General features: G+C 43.6%; 1 protein-coding gene across 6 annotated transcripts in view; it reads right to left on the bottom strand.

The window, feature by feature from the left end:
- The window catches only part of ARL15 (ADP ribosylation factor like GTPase 15), a 401,290-nt gene extending 386,256 nt beyond the window's left edge, over positions 1–15,034 (bottom strand). For all 6 annotated transcript variants that reach the window (XM_057743576.1, XM_057743594.1, XM_057743612.1 and 3 more), the window contains exon 1: positions 14,888–15,034. In XM_057743576.1, coding sequence (XP_057599559.1) covers positions 14,888–14,935 — 48 coding nt within the window. In that variant the 5' untranslated portion in view covers positions 14,936–15,034. The remainder of the gene's footprint in view (positions 1–14,887) is intronic.
- Between the last annotated feature and the right edge of the window lie 44 nt (positions 15,035–15,078).

Raw genomic sequence — 15,078 nt, 5'->3', positions numbered from 1 at the left:
AGTCACAACTGCAGCAGCGCCATTTCCTCACTTCCCACCAGGCCTCTGAGAGCCTCTGGCCAAGGTCACCACTGGCGGGCACGAAACGGGCACGGTGCAGCCATTATCTTCCACGATCCCCGGGCCACAGTGAACACAACTGGCCACTTCCTCCTCCTGGAAAGTCTCCAGTCTCAGCCTGCTCAACACAACACCCTCCAGACACTCTCCAGGTTTTCTCCCAACCTTGCAGCTCTCTTTCTCTCTCGAGATTCCTTTCCTTTTGCTGATCCCACAAAAACCACATGCCTACTATGTGCCAGCCCTGAACGAGGCTCTGGGCTGCCTCGGGTCCTCCCCTCCCCAGCTAGCACAACCCTGCCTGGGTGAGCTGGACGTGGACGTGCTGCAGCTTCAGTTACCATCTACATGGCTAAGGATGCTAAGTCAGACATTAGCCAGACCTGGGTTCAAATTCTGGCTCCGTCACATCACAGGCATGACACAATTTCTCTAAGCCTCAGTCTTCTAATCTCTAAAAAGATACTGGATTGGCCAAAAAGCTCACTTGGGTTTTTCTGTAACATCTTACTTCATATGGAAAAACCTGAATGAACTTTTGGCCAGCCCAACAGTAATAAATCATGCATCAAAAATACTTAGCACTATGTCTCCTACATGATGATTTAATAAAATAGTATACATATGGCAAGTAACAAAAATATTACATACTGTTTTTAACTACTTGTCCAAGGCTCACCTCTGAGCTCCCATCTACTTACATATCTCAACTTGAACGTCCCACAAGCAGTGCACACTCCAGACTCAAAGTCTTCCTTCTCCCTCTCCACGTGCGATTCCTTCAAGTGTCATCTACCACAGTACATGACCCAGTTAGTCTCCCTGATGCCTGTGGTGGTTCTAAAACATGCCCATAAATCCTGACTTCCTCCCACCGAGAGGTGGTGTCTGCCTCCCGCCCTGGGCCCTAAGCAAGCCTCTGTGGCTGCCTGGACGAACACGCGCAGTCCAGGGGATGCGGCATGACTGCCAACGCCGGGTCAGAAAGACCAGCAGCTTTCACCAGTGTCTCTTGGTACACGCACTCTGTGAGCCTTCCAGCTGGATGTAAGCAGTGCAGCGCCCCTGAGGCCTCATGTAGAAAGACTACATGAAGAGAGATGCCTGAGGAGTTCACATGTTCCCAGCCCAGATGCCAGGCCAGTGTACCAAGCAGCCTCGAGATGCCCCCAGCTGCCATCTGGTGGTAACTTAATAAGGAATCCTGAGCAAGAACAGCTTAGCTGATACTCAAAAAGACAGACAATAACAAGGTTTGGCAGAGATGTGGAGAAACTGGACCCTCATACACAGCTGGTGAGAATATAAAATGATGCAGATGCTTTGGAAAACATGTTGGCAGTTCCTTAAAAAGTTAAGCCTAGAGTTACCATACGACCCAGCGATTCCACTGTAGCTATAACCCAAGAGAACTGAAAAGATATGCACATGAACGTGCACATAGACATTCACAGCAACATAACAGCCTAATAATGGAAACAGCCCAATGTCCATAAGCTGATAAATGGACACGTAAATGTGGTATACTCATACAACAGAATATTATTAGGCAGTAGGAAGAAATGAAGTGTACAGATATATATTAAAACATACGTGAATCTTAAAAATGTTGTGCTAAATGAAAGAAGTCAGATGAAAAAACCTATGGATTGTGTGATTCCATTTATATGAAATGTAAATAATGTCAGGACAGGCAAATGCATAGAGAGACATAAAGTAGATTAGCAACTGCCAGGGCCTAGGGAGAGGGTAAAACGGGGAGTGACTGCTAATGGGTAAAGGGTTTCTTTCTGCAGTGATAAAAAGGTTCTGGAATTAGATGGGGGCGACTGCACCACTCCATGAATCTCTTAAAAACCACTGAACTGTACACTTCAAAAGGGTAACTTTTTAACTTGTAAACAACCTATAACGGAAAATAACCTTAAAAAAGAATAGATTTATATATATAACTGAATCCCTTTGCTGTATACCTGAAACTAACACGATACTGTAAATCAACTATATTTCAATAAAATATTTTTAAAAGGAAAAAGAACAGTCTAGCTCAACCCAATTTACCTCCAGATTCCTGAGTAAAATAAATGACTGTTATTAAGCCACTGTTTAAGGTAGTTTGTTATTCAGTAATAGATAACCAGAACGATGCTCAAACCAAAAACCTGAAAATTATCCCTAAAATCTCCTTTGTTCTCTTCTTCTACATCCAATTACAAAATAGTGGCAATTCACAAATGTTGCTTAAACCCACCTACAGAATTTTCTGCATCCTTCCTGCTTCTCCCTGGCTGTGAATACCATCATCTCATTCCTGAATCAGGACAGCATCTTCTTAACTGGTCTTCTTCCTCCAGTCCGACTGCCCTTTCCAATCCTTCTCCACACTGCAGCCATATCTGACCGTGTCACTCTAGGCAAACTTTAAAGGTTCCCACGATGTGACCACAGATGGACTCTGCAGCTTCGAGAGTAAACACTGTTCCTGACTCTGCTCCAGCCACACTGAGCCCTTGGAGTTCCTTGAAGCGATGGGGTTATTCACCCCCAAGTCTCTGCACAAGCTGTTCCTTCTGCCTGGCCCTGGCCCTGCTTGTCACGGAGCCAACTCTACTCAACTTCAATGCTGCCGATTAAAAATGGCTCCTCTGAAAAGCTCTCCTCGGCCCTCAAGTCTAGGTTAAGTTTCCCTTTCATAAACTCCACTAGTAACCTTTATTTCCCTCTGACTAAAATATGCCACTCCAAAACGTAATTGCTCATTTTTCATCTCCACCAGAGTGTAAGTTCCTTGAGGGCAGGCCAATGTCTTATTCACTTGTACTGAATATATCACCAGAACACAGAAGGCTTCTAAAAAAATTAGAACTGTTTGACTGAATGAGTAATTGTGTAAAGGCAAATTTATGATCATTTAAAGAACTGGAAAGAATGGAAAAAAAGATAGCTGTTCCAAGAAGGAGACAAGACGACTGAGAAAAATTTTGAAATAAAAAAAAAAACATTTAGGATTATCTAAGCTTTCTATAGATGAAGAAATTGAAGACAATGACATTGACTGGTTTGCCCAAACCTCACGCTTGGTTGGTTACAAAGCCAGGAATACAATCAGGTCAGCGGACCTCCACAGGACCTCTCCAGCATGTCAGGATTTTCAAACGAATCATACAACTAAATAACGTAGGAATTTCTGAATATGGCCAAGTAATTTCTCCAAATTAAAAAAAAATCTGCCTTATAATCCTCTTGTATTATACTGTTCTCATGCCTGAACATATGCAAGTAGCTCTGGACAACTTTACATTTCTTTTGCGTGCAGAATAAGTAAAGAACTCACAATGTAAAGACTACTGGTGAGGATATGGAATAATTGGAACTCTTATACTACTGGTACAAGTCCTAACTGGTACAACCACTTTGGAAAAAGTTTAGCGGTATTTAGCAAATCTAAACATACGTATGCCCTGTGAACTTGAAATTCTACTTTACCCAACAGAAATGAGTGTTTATTTCCACCAAAACCACGCACAGGAATGTTTGGAGCAGCTTTATTCCAAATATCCCCAAACTGTAAACAACCTAAATGCCCATGAACAGTAATAGTATATTCATACAATATTACACTGCAACAAAAAAGAACAAACTACTGATTCACGCAACATGCATGGATTACTGCAGGCATGCTGAGTGAAAGAAATCACACACAAAAGAATACATGGTTGTGATTTCATTTATATTAAATTCAAAATCAGGCAAAGCTAACCTATGTCAATACTTCCTGGGAAGGAACAGAGAGCCTTCTAGGGTATTAGAAATGTTTTACACTTCCACCTGGGGGTAGTTAAAAGACAGAGGTACATATAAATTCATCTAGCTGTACACACTACTGTACGTAAATTACACTTCAATTAAGAAGGCAACAATTAATTTGGTGAATAAAAAATTTGATTAGAAAAAAATAAGTGCACATTAGCTTTATGTAACACCTTAAGTTCATGAACTACAGTATATACATTCTCATTTAACCCTTAAAACCCTATATTAAAGTTGTTCTGTAAATAAGATTCTCATTTACTAGTCAGAATTACTATTTTTTTTTTTTTTTTTTTAGAATTACTATCTTTAAAAATAACTGAATCATGACAAGAACAAGGACGCAGGTGCAGAGAATGGACTGGAGGACTCGAGGTTTGGGAGGGGGTGGGGGGTGAAGGGGAAGCTGAGACAAAGCAAGAGAGTAGCACAGACATATATATACTACCAACTGTAAAATAGATAGCCAGTGGGAAGTTGTTGTATAACAAAGGGAGTTCAACTCGAGGATGGAAGATGCCTTAGAGGACTGGGATGGGGAGCGTGGGGGGGACACGAGGGAGGGAGGGAATATGGGGATATGTGTATAAAAACAGATGATTGAACTTGGTGTACCCCCAAAAAATAATAATAAATAAAATTTAAAAAAAAAATAACTGAATCAGAGCAAAACGGGAAAAGGAAATAAAAATTAAGTGATGATAAAAAATTCACATTCTTACGAGCAATCTGCACAACAGAAAAAAAACATGTTTTATCCAAGGTCAAGGACAAATCTTTTGTGCTCAGCTCTTAAAATGTACAAGGAAGAATGTGCTCCTACATAATGTTTAGTTACATTATTTCACAAAAATTGTACACTGCCATTTCTGTAGAGTAAAAAAAATCCCCACGTTGTCACTGAAGGGCGGGGGAGGGGGGCGGAGGCAGAATCAAGGACACACACAAGGAGAAAGAGAGAGACTCACTTTATCTACACTTGCTCCTCCTGCTGATGCCATTACATTGAGCCATATGGACTCTTCCACCAATCAGTATAGAAAGTATAACGCGATTTTTTTTTAAAAAAGCACTTTAGCACTAAGAAAAACATAATCAATAGTCATCACAGAGGCTCTGATGCTACCTGAATTTTTCAAATGAGGAAACTGTGGTTCGGATTAATTTGCCTTAGACCGGGTTCCCAGTATTTGGGGTTTTAGAAATAACTATGTTCTAAATATACACATATACAAACTTGAGGATGGATAAAGATTGTCAACTTTTTGTTCTGACAGGTAACAACATTTTGAGAGAGAGAGAGAGAGAAATACTATAGTTCACTATCATCAGAAGAGACAGCGTATTCTAATATCGACAAAAAGTGGGAAAGATACAATCTCATATTTTTAAGTCTGTAAATTAAATGTACGAGGACTTTTTTAACACTCTGCTTTTTCCTTTTTCTGATGGACTGGCATTTGGAAAACATATCACGCAGGTAGTAGGTGGAACATCTGAGAATCAAATCCAGGACTTCAAACTTTCTCTTCTCTATCACAGTAATAAAAATACGTTCTGATTAAGATTACAGATGTGTCACCCACCCTCATAACAACTGAGACAGCTGGAATGACTTGATTTCTCCTGACCCTCAACCGTAAAGCAAGAACACAAGTTCCCACACCTCTCAGAGGTGACTGAAAGGACCAAACAAATGGTGAATGCATATTAAGCACTTCCTGCAGAATCTAGGAAAGAGCCAATTCCCAATCAATATTAATCATTACCATCACCTTTACTATTACCTAACTTTGACTTAACAAACAGCAGCTAATTACATCCAGGCATGGTTTATTAGCTTATTTAATCAGTAAGTCAAAGTTTTAAAATGCAGGTGCCTTTTGACCCTACATAAAACCTACTAGAATGTGATTATAAAAATACTCGAAAGGATTAGCAACACTGGATGTAATAATCTCCCTTTTTGAGATGCACCATGTACATATGCATATTAAAGGCTGTACAATAAAGAAACTTGTTTTAACTTTGCCCCAGTTTCCAAACTTACTTGTCATTGAAACCTCTTTTTAAAACCACAGAGCTACTGCTCCTTACAATACACTATCATTAAAAAATCCAAGAGTTTATATGCAATGTCCATTGCTGCATTATTTATAACAAACATTAACAAAACAAAACAAAAATTGAAACAAACATAAAATATTCAATGAAAAGGTGGTTAGTTAAGAAAATTATGGTTTACAGGTATAATACAGAAAATTAACGTTGTGTAAGAGAAACATTTTTAAGTGTAAAAGGCAAGTTATAAAACTATATCTTCATTATAATTCAGGATTGAAAAATATTAATTGAATCTCTGTGGGCTGCTTGGTTTACAGATATATATCTTCTCCATTGTGCCTGGCTGTGCTTTCCAAATTTCCTAAGCTTTTTCTTTTTTTATAAATTTATTATTGGATGCATTGGGTCTTCATTGCTGCACAGGGGCTTTCTCTAGTTGCGGTGAGCTGGGGCTCCTCTTCATTGTGGTGCGAGGGCTCCTCATTTTGATGGCTTCTCCTGTTGCAGAGCATGGCTCTAGGCACGTGAGCTTCAGTAGTTGTGGCACACAGGCTCAACAGTTGTGGCTCACAGGTTCTCGAGCACAGGCTGAAAAGTTGTGGCGCACGGGCTTAGTTGCTCTCCAACAATTGGGACCTTCCTGGAGCAGGGATCAAACCCGTGTCCCCTGCGTTGGCAGGCAGATTCTTAACCACTGCGCCACCTAGGAAGTCCTAAGCTTTTACTTTAGAAATAAATATGTTGGGACTTCCCTGATGCCGCAGTGATTAAGAATCCACCTGCCACTGCAGGGGACACAGGTTCAAGCCCTGGTCCCAGAAGATCCCACATGTCGCGGAGCAGCTAAGCCCGAGAGCCACAACTACTAAGCCTGAGTGCCACAACTACTGAAGCCCAGGCACCTAGAGCCCATGCTCCACAACAAGGGAAACCACTGTAATGAGAAGCCTTCACACCACAATGAAGAGTAGGCCCTACTCGCCACAACTAGAGGAAGCCCACGTGCAGCAATGAAGACCCAACACAGCCAATAAAAAATAAATTTAAAAAAATTAGAAACAATTAAAAAAAAAAGAAAGAAAGAAATATGTTACCAGGACTTCTCTGGTGGTGCAGTGGTTAAGAATCCTCCTGCCAACACAGGACACTGGTTCGATCCCTGGTCCCGGAAGATCCCACATGCCTTGGAGCAACTAAGCCCGTGTCCCACAATTACTGAGCCTGTGCTCTAGAGCTCGAGAGCCACAACTACCGAAGCCACAACTACTGAGCCTGTGTGCTGCAACTACTGAAGCCTGCGCACTTAGAGCCCGTGCTTCCCCAAAAGAGAAGCCACAGCAATAAATTCACGCACCGCAACAAAGAGTAGTGCCCACTTGCCACAACTAGAGAAAGCCCGTGCCCAGCAAAGACCCAACACAGCCAAAAAATTAATTAATTAATTAATTTTAAAAAACCCATCCGGAAAAAAAAAGATATATATTACCAAAATAATCTCATTCCTTACACAGGCAAGAATATATATGTACATGTGTTAATATGATTACAAAACGACTGCTGTAAACTGTAAAACAAACTGAATCATGAAAGACTGAAATGCACATAAAATTTCACTAAACAATTTATGTGATTCATTGTGTGGGACTAAAAACAAGTAAACACACACGCAAAATCATGCCTCGAAACCAACACCTATTCTTTTCTTTGAGCTTCTCCCAAAATCCAAATAAGATCTCTACCTATAAAACCAGAAATGGTAATATCCAAACTAGAAATATAAAACAAATATCTACAGATACAAACAGTAACATTTATTAATCTTGAAAACATCAGAAAAATAAACCAAGTTTCAAGAGGGTGGTATGTTACAATTTCTTTACAATTACTAACACACACAATACTATATGTTGTTCATGCATATATACGAATATAATAAAAATGCAAACACACACACAAGAATGATACCCACTAGCTTTGGGATAGCTGTCACCACTGAGAAGGATGGAAGAAGAAAGCATGGGAGAGCAGAAGGCTTTCGCCTTAAAGTTTCATTCTTTTTTTTAGAGAGCACCGGAGTTTTGAGGTTAAAACGGCAAAATGCTAACGACTTCAGTCAGGGAGGTAGGTACACAGGAGTGTGTTTTCTATTATCTTCTGTACTTTTCTGAATACTTGTATTTATTAAAAGTGAAACTTTGAAAGAACTGTATTTTGCTTTAGCTCCTAACTCCATGTGCAGCTTGATTAGGAACAGGTGCAGGCCTTCTGCGCCTCAGTCAATGGTCCCGGGATGGCTCCAGACCATCACCTGCTTCCCACGGAGAGGCTGGAGAAGCAGCGAGCGATCTTGTTGAAAAAAAGAACCCCCGGGGATCCCCCTGTGGGAGACATGGCCACAACTGCTAGGATCTAAGTCCTCAACCCTGAGAAGCAATCCGGAAGTCAGAACCATTCCCAGCAACTCTAGGTACAAAGGAATCTGATAAATGAGATTGTCCTGCAAATCCAAATTTTAGTTCCTATTTAGCTCCTATTAAAATCACGTGCGTTTGGCTGTGAGCCAAAGAGCAGAGCGCCAGTGCTTACGCACAGGGGTGAAGGAGAGAGCAGGTAAACAAACGGAAGAAAAATCAGTGAGCAAACTCTCTCACCTTAAGGCACAAACACATGTGCTTCCCCACGGAAGCGGGGCTGTCCCTGAGTTCCTGGGAGGGCTTCTCCCGGTGACAGCAGCAACCAAGTGACCTCTCCATTTCCAGCCCTGTGTCTGAACCACGGCCCCGCTCACTCGTCCTCTCAACAACTATGAATTATTGCCAGGTCAGCAGTACTGAGTATGCTTACATGTGCGGGCTTGGAATCCACCCAGCTAGGCTCGTACCCTTGCCCTGGCGCTCCGCGGGTTCTGCGATCCCCGCCACTCCTCCACCTCACAGAGCCTTAAGCGCCCTCTTTTCTAAGTCAGTATATCTTGCGTGAAGTCAGTAGCATCTGGTTAACAGGACTGCTGGGGGAGAAGAAGCAAGGTAAACACTTTGCACCGTACCTGGCACAGAGTTCCCTATGTACCAGCACCAGACTCAATTCTGGTGACAAAGGGGTGAGGAAGCTCGTCAGGGGCCCTGCGCGGATACAGGTTACAGGGTCAGAGGATGACAGCGTCTGCAAAGCGCCCAAAATGAAGCCTCAAGATGGTAACCACAGCGCATGAAGCCAAGCGTGAGGGCTCTTCTAAGCCACATGCCCGCACAGCCAGCCCTGCCAGAAGGAGCTGTGCTCACTTTGTTGATACTCAGAAATGGGGGTCGACAGGAACTGGGCTTCGTAGATTCAACCCAACACCAGGAGCATCTGGGGAGAGGCCAGGGGCAGAGGCACCGTGTGGTCACGAAGGGGGCTGCAGGCTCCAAAATAAGAGCCCATGGTTAACTCAATTTGTGAGAATATCAGGAGAAACTTGCTTTCTTGTTACCCAAAACACAGTGACCAGGCCTTCCCTAAAAACCTTTTCTTCCCTCTAGTCTACCTCAAAAACAAACCCTTTAGAATTAATGTCATCAGGAGATGCTGCCCAGTGGAAATCCACAAGCAAAAGGCTACTTGGGGGCTCGTGTCTGCGGGGCAGAGCTCCACTTCCCGGGCAGCACTCGGCTAAGGGGCAGAGCGGACTTCACCACGACTGCCAAACAGATCCTGAGTCTCTGGGACCTCCCCGAAAGACGACGGGGGGCTGTGGCTCTGAAGGTGCCCTTGACGGGACACTAGAGGGCAGAGCAGCAGGGTTGCCTGGAAACCCATCTGTGGGCGCCTGATGAGACATGAGATGGTGAAGGTCACCTCAGTTGTCCAGAGTCAGGACATACGGGGCAGGAGGCTCAGGACACAACCCAGTTCTCTTTCTTGCCAGCCTTTTCCTTAACAGTCATTTCGCGGAGCCAAACCCTTGCGCAAACAGGAAGATCAGTCAGCCTGCTCCCAGCACCTGATTTCTTGACTCAAGCAGCAGCATGGTATTTCCATGAAATACACTGTAAAAATGTCAACTGCATTCCAACAGCTTGTACACCAAGCTGGAAGGAAGGCAGTGAAGAGGAAGGGGCTCTGGGGCTACAATCCCAGCTCTATTACTTATGAGCTGTGTGAACTCGGGGAAATTAGACAACCTCTCTGAGCCCTGGTTTAATGCATCACCCATGCAAAGCAGTTACATTATCTGGCACCACAGTAAGTTCTCAATAAATGTTAAGTGATTTGCATTTTAGTTCACAATGAATCAAAGAAACACACATAAGAGAGAAACCTATCACAGCCAAGGAGCGCATCCGAGGCTGCCTCCCGCCCCATGTGCCTACCCAACTGTCCTGCCACACGTTCCTGCAGAGCGACCTGCCTGCCAGTCCTGCAGCCAAGGGGATCCCAGCTGGGGGCTCAGCCACCCTGACTTTCAGGATCATGCACAAAGCAGGGGTCCCAGAAATATCTGTTCAATGGATTAAGGAAAATATCCATATGTGGTTTTATTCTCATAGGTATTAAACAATCCTCAAGACAATCTTGTGACTTCCTGTTGCTGACGACACTCTAAATCTTCCCATACACTGAGATTAAAGGTAGCCCAGTACTTACCACTGAGCACTAACAGTCATTCCACAGAAGGTATGAGAAGAACATCAGCAAGGTAACCACAGTAGAGCAACATTCTACATCTGAAAAGCAACGTGCTGTTTATAAATCACTTTTCCTCCATTATCTTATGTAGCCATCATTAGCATTCCACAAAGCATAACAAATGTTATTGCTGTTAGTTTGATGGCAGAAGGGGGAAAAAGGTAAAATCCAGGTTAATCAACAAGAGTCAGGGGGTGGGATGAATTGGGAGATTGGGACTGACATATATACATCAATATGTATAAAATAGAGAACTAATAAGAACCTGCTATACAGTACAGGGAACTCTACTCCATGCTCTGTGGTGACCTAAATGGGAAGGAAATCCAAAAAAGAGGGGATATATGAATACATATGCCTGATTCACTTCACTGTACACTCAAAACTAACACAACATTGTAAAACAACTATACCCCAATTAAAAAAAAGATACATGCGCCCTGATGTTCACTGCAGCACTACTCACAATAGCCAAGACATGGAAACAACCTAAATGTCCATCGAGAGATGAATGGAAAAAGAAGATGTGGTACATATATACAATGGAATACTATGCAGAAATAATGAAATGCCATTTACAGCAACATGAATGGACTGAGCTATTTTCATACTAAGTGAAGCCAGAAAGAGAAAGACAAATACCATATAACTTACATTTGTGATCTAAAATATGACACAAATGAACCTACCTATGAAACCGAAACAGAATCAGGGACACAGAGAATGGGCTGGTGGTTGCCAAGGAGAAGGGGGGTGGGAAAGGGTTGGATTGGGAGTTTGGGGTTAGCAGATGCAAACTATTACATATATAATGGATAAACAACAAGGTCCTATTCTATAGCACAGGGAACTATATTCAATATCCTGTGATAAACCGTAAGGGAAAAGAATATGAAAAAGAATGTGTATATATGTATAACTGAGTCACTCTGCGGTACAGCAGTAACTAACACATTGTAATTCAACTATACTTCAATAAATTAAAAACAAAAAACAAACAAAAAAACCATGATTCAGGACACACAGAATATTAAACTGAAAGGAATCTAGAAGCTGATCTTGTTTAACCTTTCAGGAAAACCTGGTAGACACGTTTTTCATTACACCTTGCCTATTTTCTCCTACCTTATCCAAAAAGCTCCACACATTGTCTTACTAGTTCTACCTGTCAGAAGAGAGAGAGAAAGATGCTGGTACTGCATTGGAACAGTAGCAGATTCTTTACCTACAGACCTGACAGGTGTGAACATGGCCTTTAAAGGCTATCTCGAAAATGGGGAAAAGGTATGTGGCCTGCCAAGCAGATTCCCTGGTCAACTGGAAAACCGAGATTTTTACTATTTAAATGGCCACCCAGGCTAAACAAATTATATCTAGATAACCTTAAAGTTAAAAGATACATTTTGCATTCCCCAGTGCAAAACACCTAATCCAAACAGATTTTATCTTGTCTTACTTTAGAAGCTGGAGAGAAGAGAAAAATTGTCCCCTCTGTCTCATGTTCCTTCAAGTCAACAAATAAAGATTGGGCACAGGGGGATACACATAGTTATTTAGGATAAGCAAATTACCACTATTTCCCTAAAGTGAAATCGATCAAAACCCCATCCACCTTATCTGTCACTTCTAAACTGACAGCACTTCTCTTGAGTTAAAAAATCAACAGCAGGCTCTAAGACCAGAGAGCTTCATCATCTGTTTAATGTCTGAAAGCTGTTAAAAACAGCACGTCTACCTTTCTCTCATTTCTCTTCCTTTCCCATCGCTTCCAAATGAAAAAGGTTAAGTGATGACATCCAGCCCAAAGAACAATGGACAATGCATATACACACACACACAGCTCCCTCTTCCAGCTTCCAACAGCAACAACAAGAAAGTCAAACACCGGTAAAAAGAAAAGAGAAGAAAAGATGGCACCCACATTATTCCTGTCAAGTGCACGCACAGGGCACTTAACTCCAGTCCACAAGCTCAGCAAAATCTCAAGAGTCAAACTCAGAATGAAAGGAGCATGTTTCCTCTGGAAGGTAAGGAAAAGGACTTGGGAACTCTTTTTTTAAAATAAGATCCTACACACAGTCAATGAAATTGCTTTTCATTTTTTCAGAAATTGGTTTTTAATAAACACCATATAAAGATTATGTATGAGCAAATGAGTCCGTCTGAAAGGCAAAAAAAGAAAGGAATGATGTGTGGAACATCATTTTCCCTGAGAGCTGATAAGCAAAATGTAAACACAGAAGACCACCTGTGGAGGGTTTTTTTCCTTTAATGTTTCAGGATTTCCTTAAGTCTTTTCACAGCGGATACTTGGCACACTCATAAGAACTGACTTATTTCCTTTAAGAGTTTTTTCCTCACTGCCAATGATTTTTATGGGACTGTTTCACTGCACTTGTGGGTTTTTTAAAAACCACAGTTAAGGTCACAAAATGATGATTTTTTAAAAATAGGAATGCGTAGGGTGTATGGGGGCGTGGCAGGTAAAACAAAAAGGCCATGTCAAATTTGGGGCCCGTTGATTTCCACACAAAACTGTTAGGAAACTGACAAAGAAATAATTTGTTTTTAAGGTAATTCAGAGCCCCACAAACATTTCTCCACCCACCTTTATACTCTCCATCATAGGGAAATTAACCTGAGTAATTAACCAGAGTCTTCCAGTTTTTTTCCCACTAACTGCTTTAGCCGGTTTGGCACCTCAAAGACAGCTTTAGGATGCAACTTGCAAATTTAAAACTCACCCAGTAAATAAAACAATGAAATGATCAGAACTACTTGAGTTCCTTTTCGGGAACTACTTAAGTATCCAAAATTAGCTTTCAATAGTTTGGGTAAGGCAGCCCTTTCCCATTTAGTAATTATCCTCAACAAACTTTGGCTTTAATTAGGGCAGACTACAAGACAAAACCATAGTTACTGTACTTCATAAGACAAGCTACAAAATAAGCATTTAATTCAGAAAATAACCTTTAAGAAACATCTGACAACTCTTAACCTACACGGCACTCTGCATTTTAAAGAACCTCCTAATCAGATAACCTCCCTAACGGGCTCCCTTTGTGGGCCAATAACGTCCCTTTATCACAAAGACAGAGGAATTTACTGACATCAACAAATGAACAAAACAGAATTTGAACTCATCTTTTTTTGACTCCCCTCGATTCATAAGGACACGCGTCCACTGCAGTCACCTCCCCTCCCCACAAGACCATCAAACCGGGATGCTCTGGGGGAAATAAGCCCACACACAAGACAGCACTACAAAAGCAGTCCTCGTCCAGCGTTTCTTGACTACGAAAGCATTCACAGTCTTTCTCAGTACAGCATTAAGCGTAATTCCTAGAAGGCCCTGGCAAATGCCTGCCGGGCCAATCTGCAGTCAGAAACCAACCGCATGTGTTCCGCACGATGCCAGGACGCTCGATGTTTTCACCCACCTACTTCAACTCTGCACGGCAACAGCGGTTCCGCCCACCAAGGTAAAGCTGGTCATTGTTTAGGCTGGAACACGCCTAACGTCCACGAGGATCCCAGTGAACACAAACCATGCAGCTCTGGGGAAATAATCTCTGGACCAGTACACGGGGCTGGCATCATCCCCCCCCCACCCCCCCCCCCCCACACACACACAAACACAAGCGCATGTTTAAAGTACCGTGCGGCGCCAGCATTGTGCTGACACGTTTCCCACCCAAACTTCTCAGCACAAGGCTGGCCTCAGAGGCACAGGTGAGGATGCGATCCGCGCACGGGGTGAACGCGGCGTGCATCCTCCGCGGGCGCCGGGAGGCGATGCCTGCCCCTACCCAGTCCTTGCCGCCCAAGCTGCGATGCCGTTTAGCCCCGTCGACTTCACGGTCATGTGCTTTTAAAACCTCGCGGGGACCGAGGTCAGAGCTTTAGAGACCTAATAGCAACCAAATGACCGCGGCTGCCGGGCACTTAGCAAGCCATTCTGGTTACGGCGCTTTAATAGCACCCGCGGTTCCGCTCCCGGGAGCGGGGCGGAGGGCGCACGGGGGCGGCCGGGGACCCCGACGCGGGAGGGCGCCCCGCCCCGCGGCCCCCTCGCCCTCGCCCCCGGCCGCGCCTCCACCTGTCGGCCCCGCCAGCCCCCGGACGCCGCGGCCCCGCCGAGCCCCGACGCAGCCCGGGCGCTGGCCGCGGGAGGAGGCGCCCCGCACGCCAAGGCAGGGACGCCGAGGGGCAGCTCCTCCGGGCGGAGGGGCATCGCGCACGTCGGGGCGCCAGAGGCGACACACCACCCCGGCCCCGCACCTACCAGATAATCCATGTACAGAAGCGCCTCAGTCATCCGGAGATCAGACATCCGGCAGCCTGAGGCATCCGGAACGGCTCCGAACCCGGAAAAAAAAAAAAAAAAAAAAAAAAAGCCGCGTCTCAGGCTGCGAGCAAGCAGCCCCTGGAAAAGCCAGCAACAACGAAAATAGCCGAGAGCAGACGAGGAGCCGA

This window comes from Hippopotamus amphibius, chromosome 1 (assembly GCF_030028045.1).
Source record: "Hippopotamus amphibius kiboko isolate mHipAmp2 chromosome 1, mHipAmp2.hap2, whole genome shotgun sequence".
Taxonomy (NCBI): Eukaryota; Metazoa; Chordata; class Mammalia; order Artiodactyla; family Hippopotamidae; genus Hippopotamus; species Hippopotamus amphibius.
This window is presented reverse-complemented; position numbering and strand designations above follow the sequence as displayed.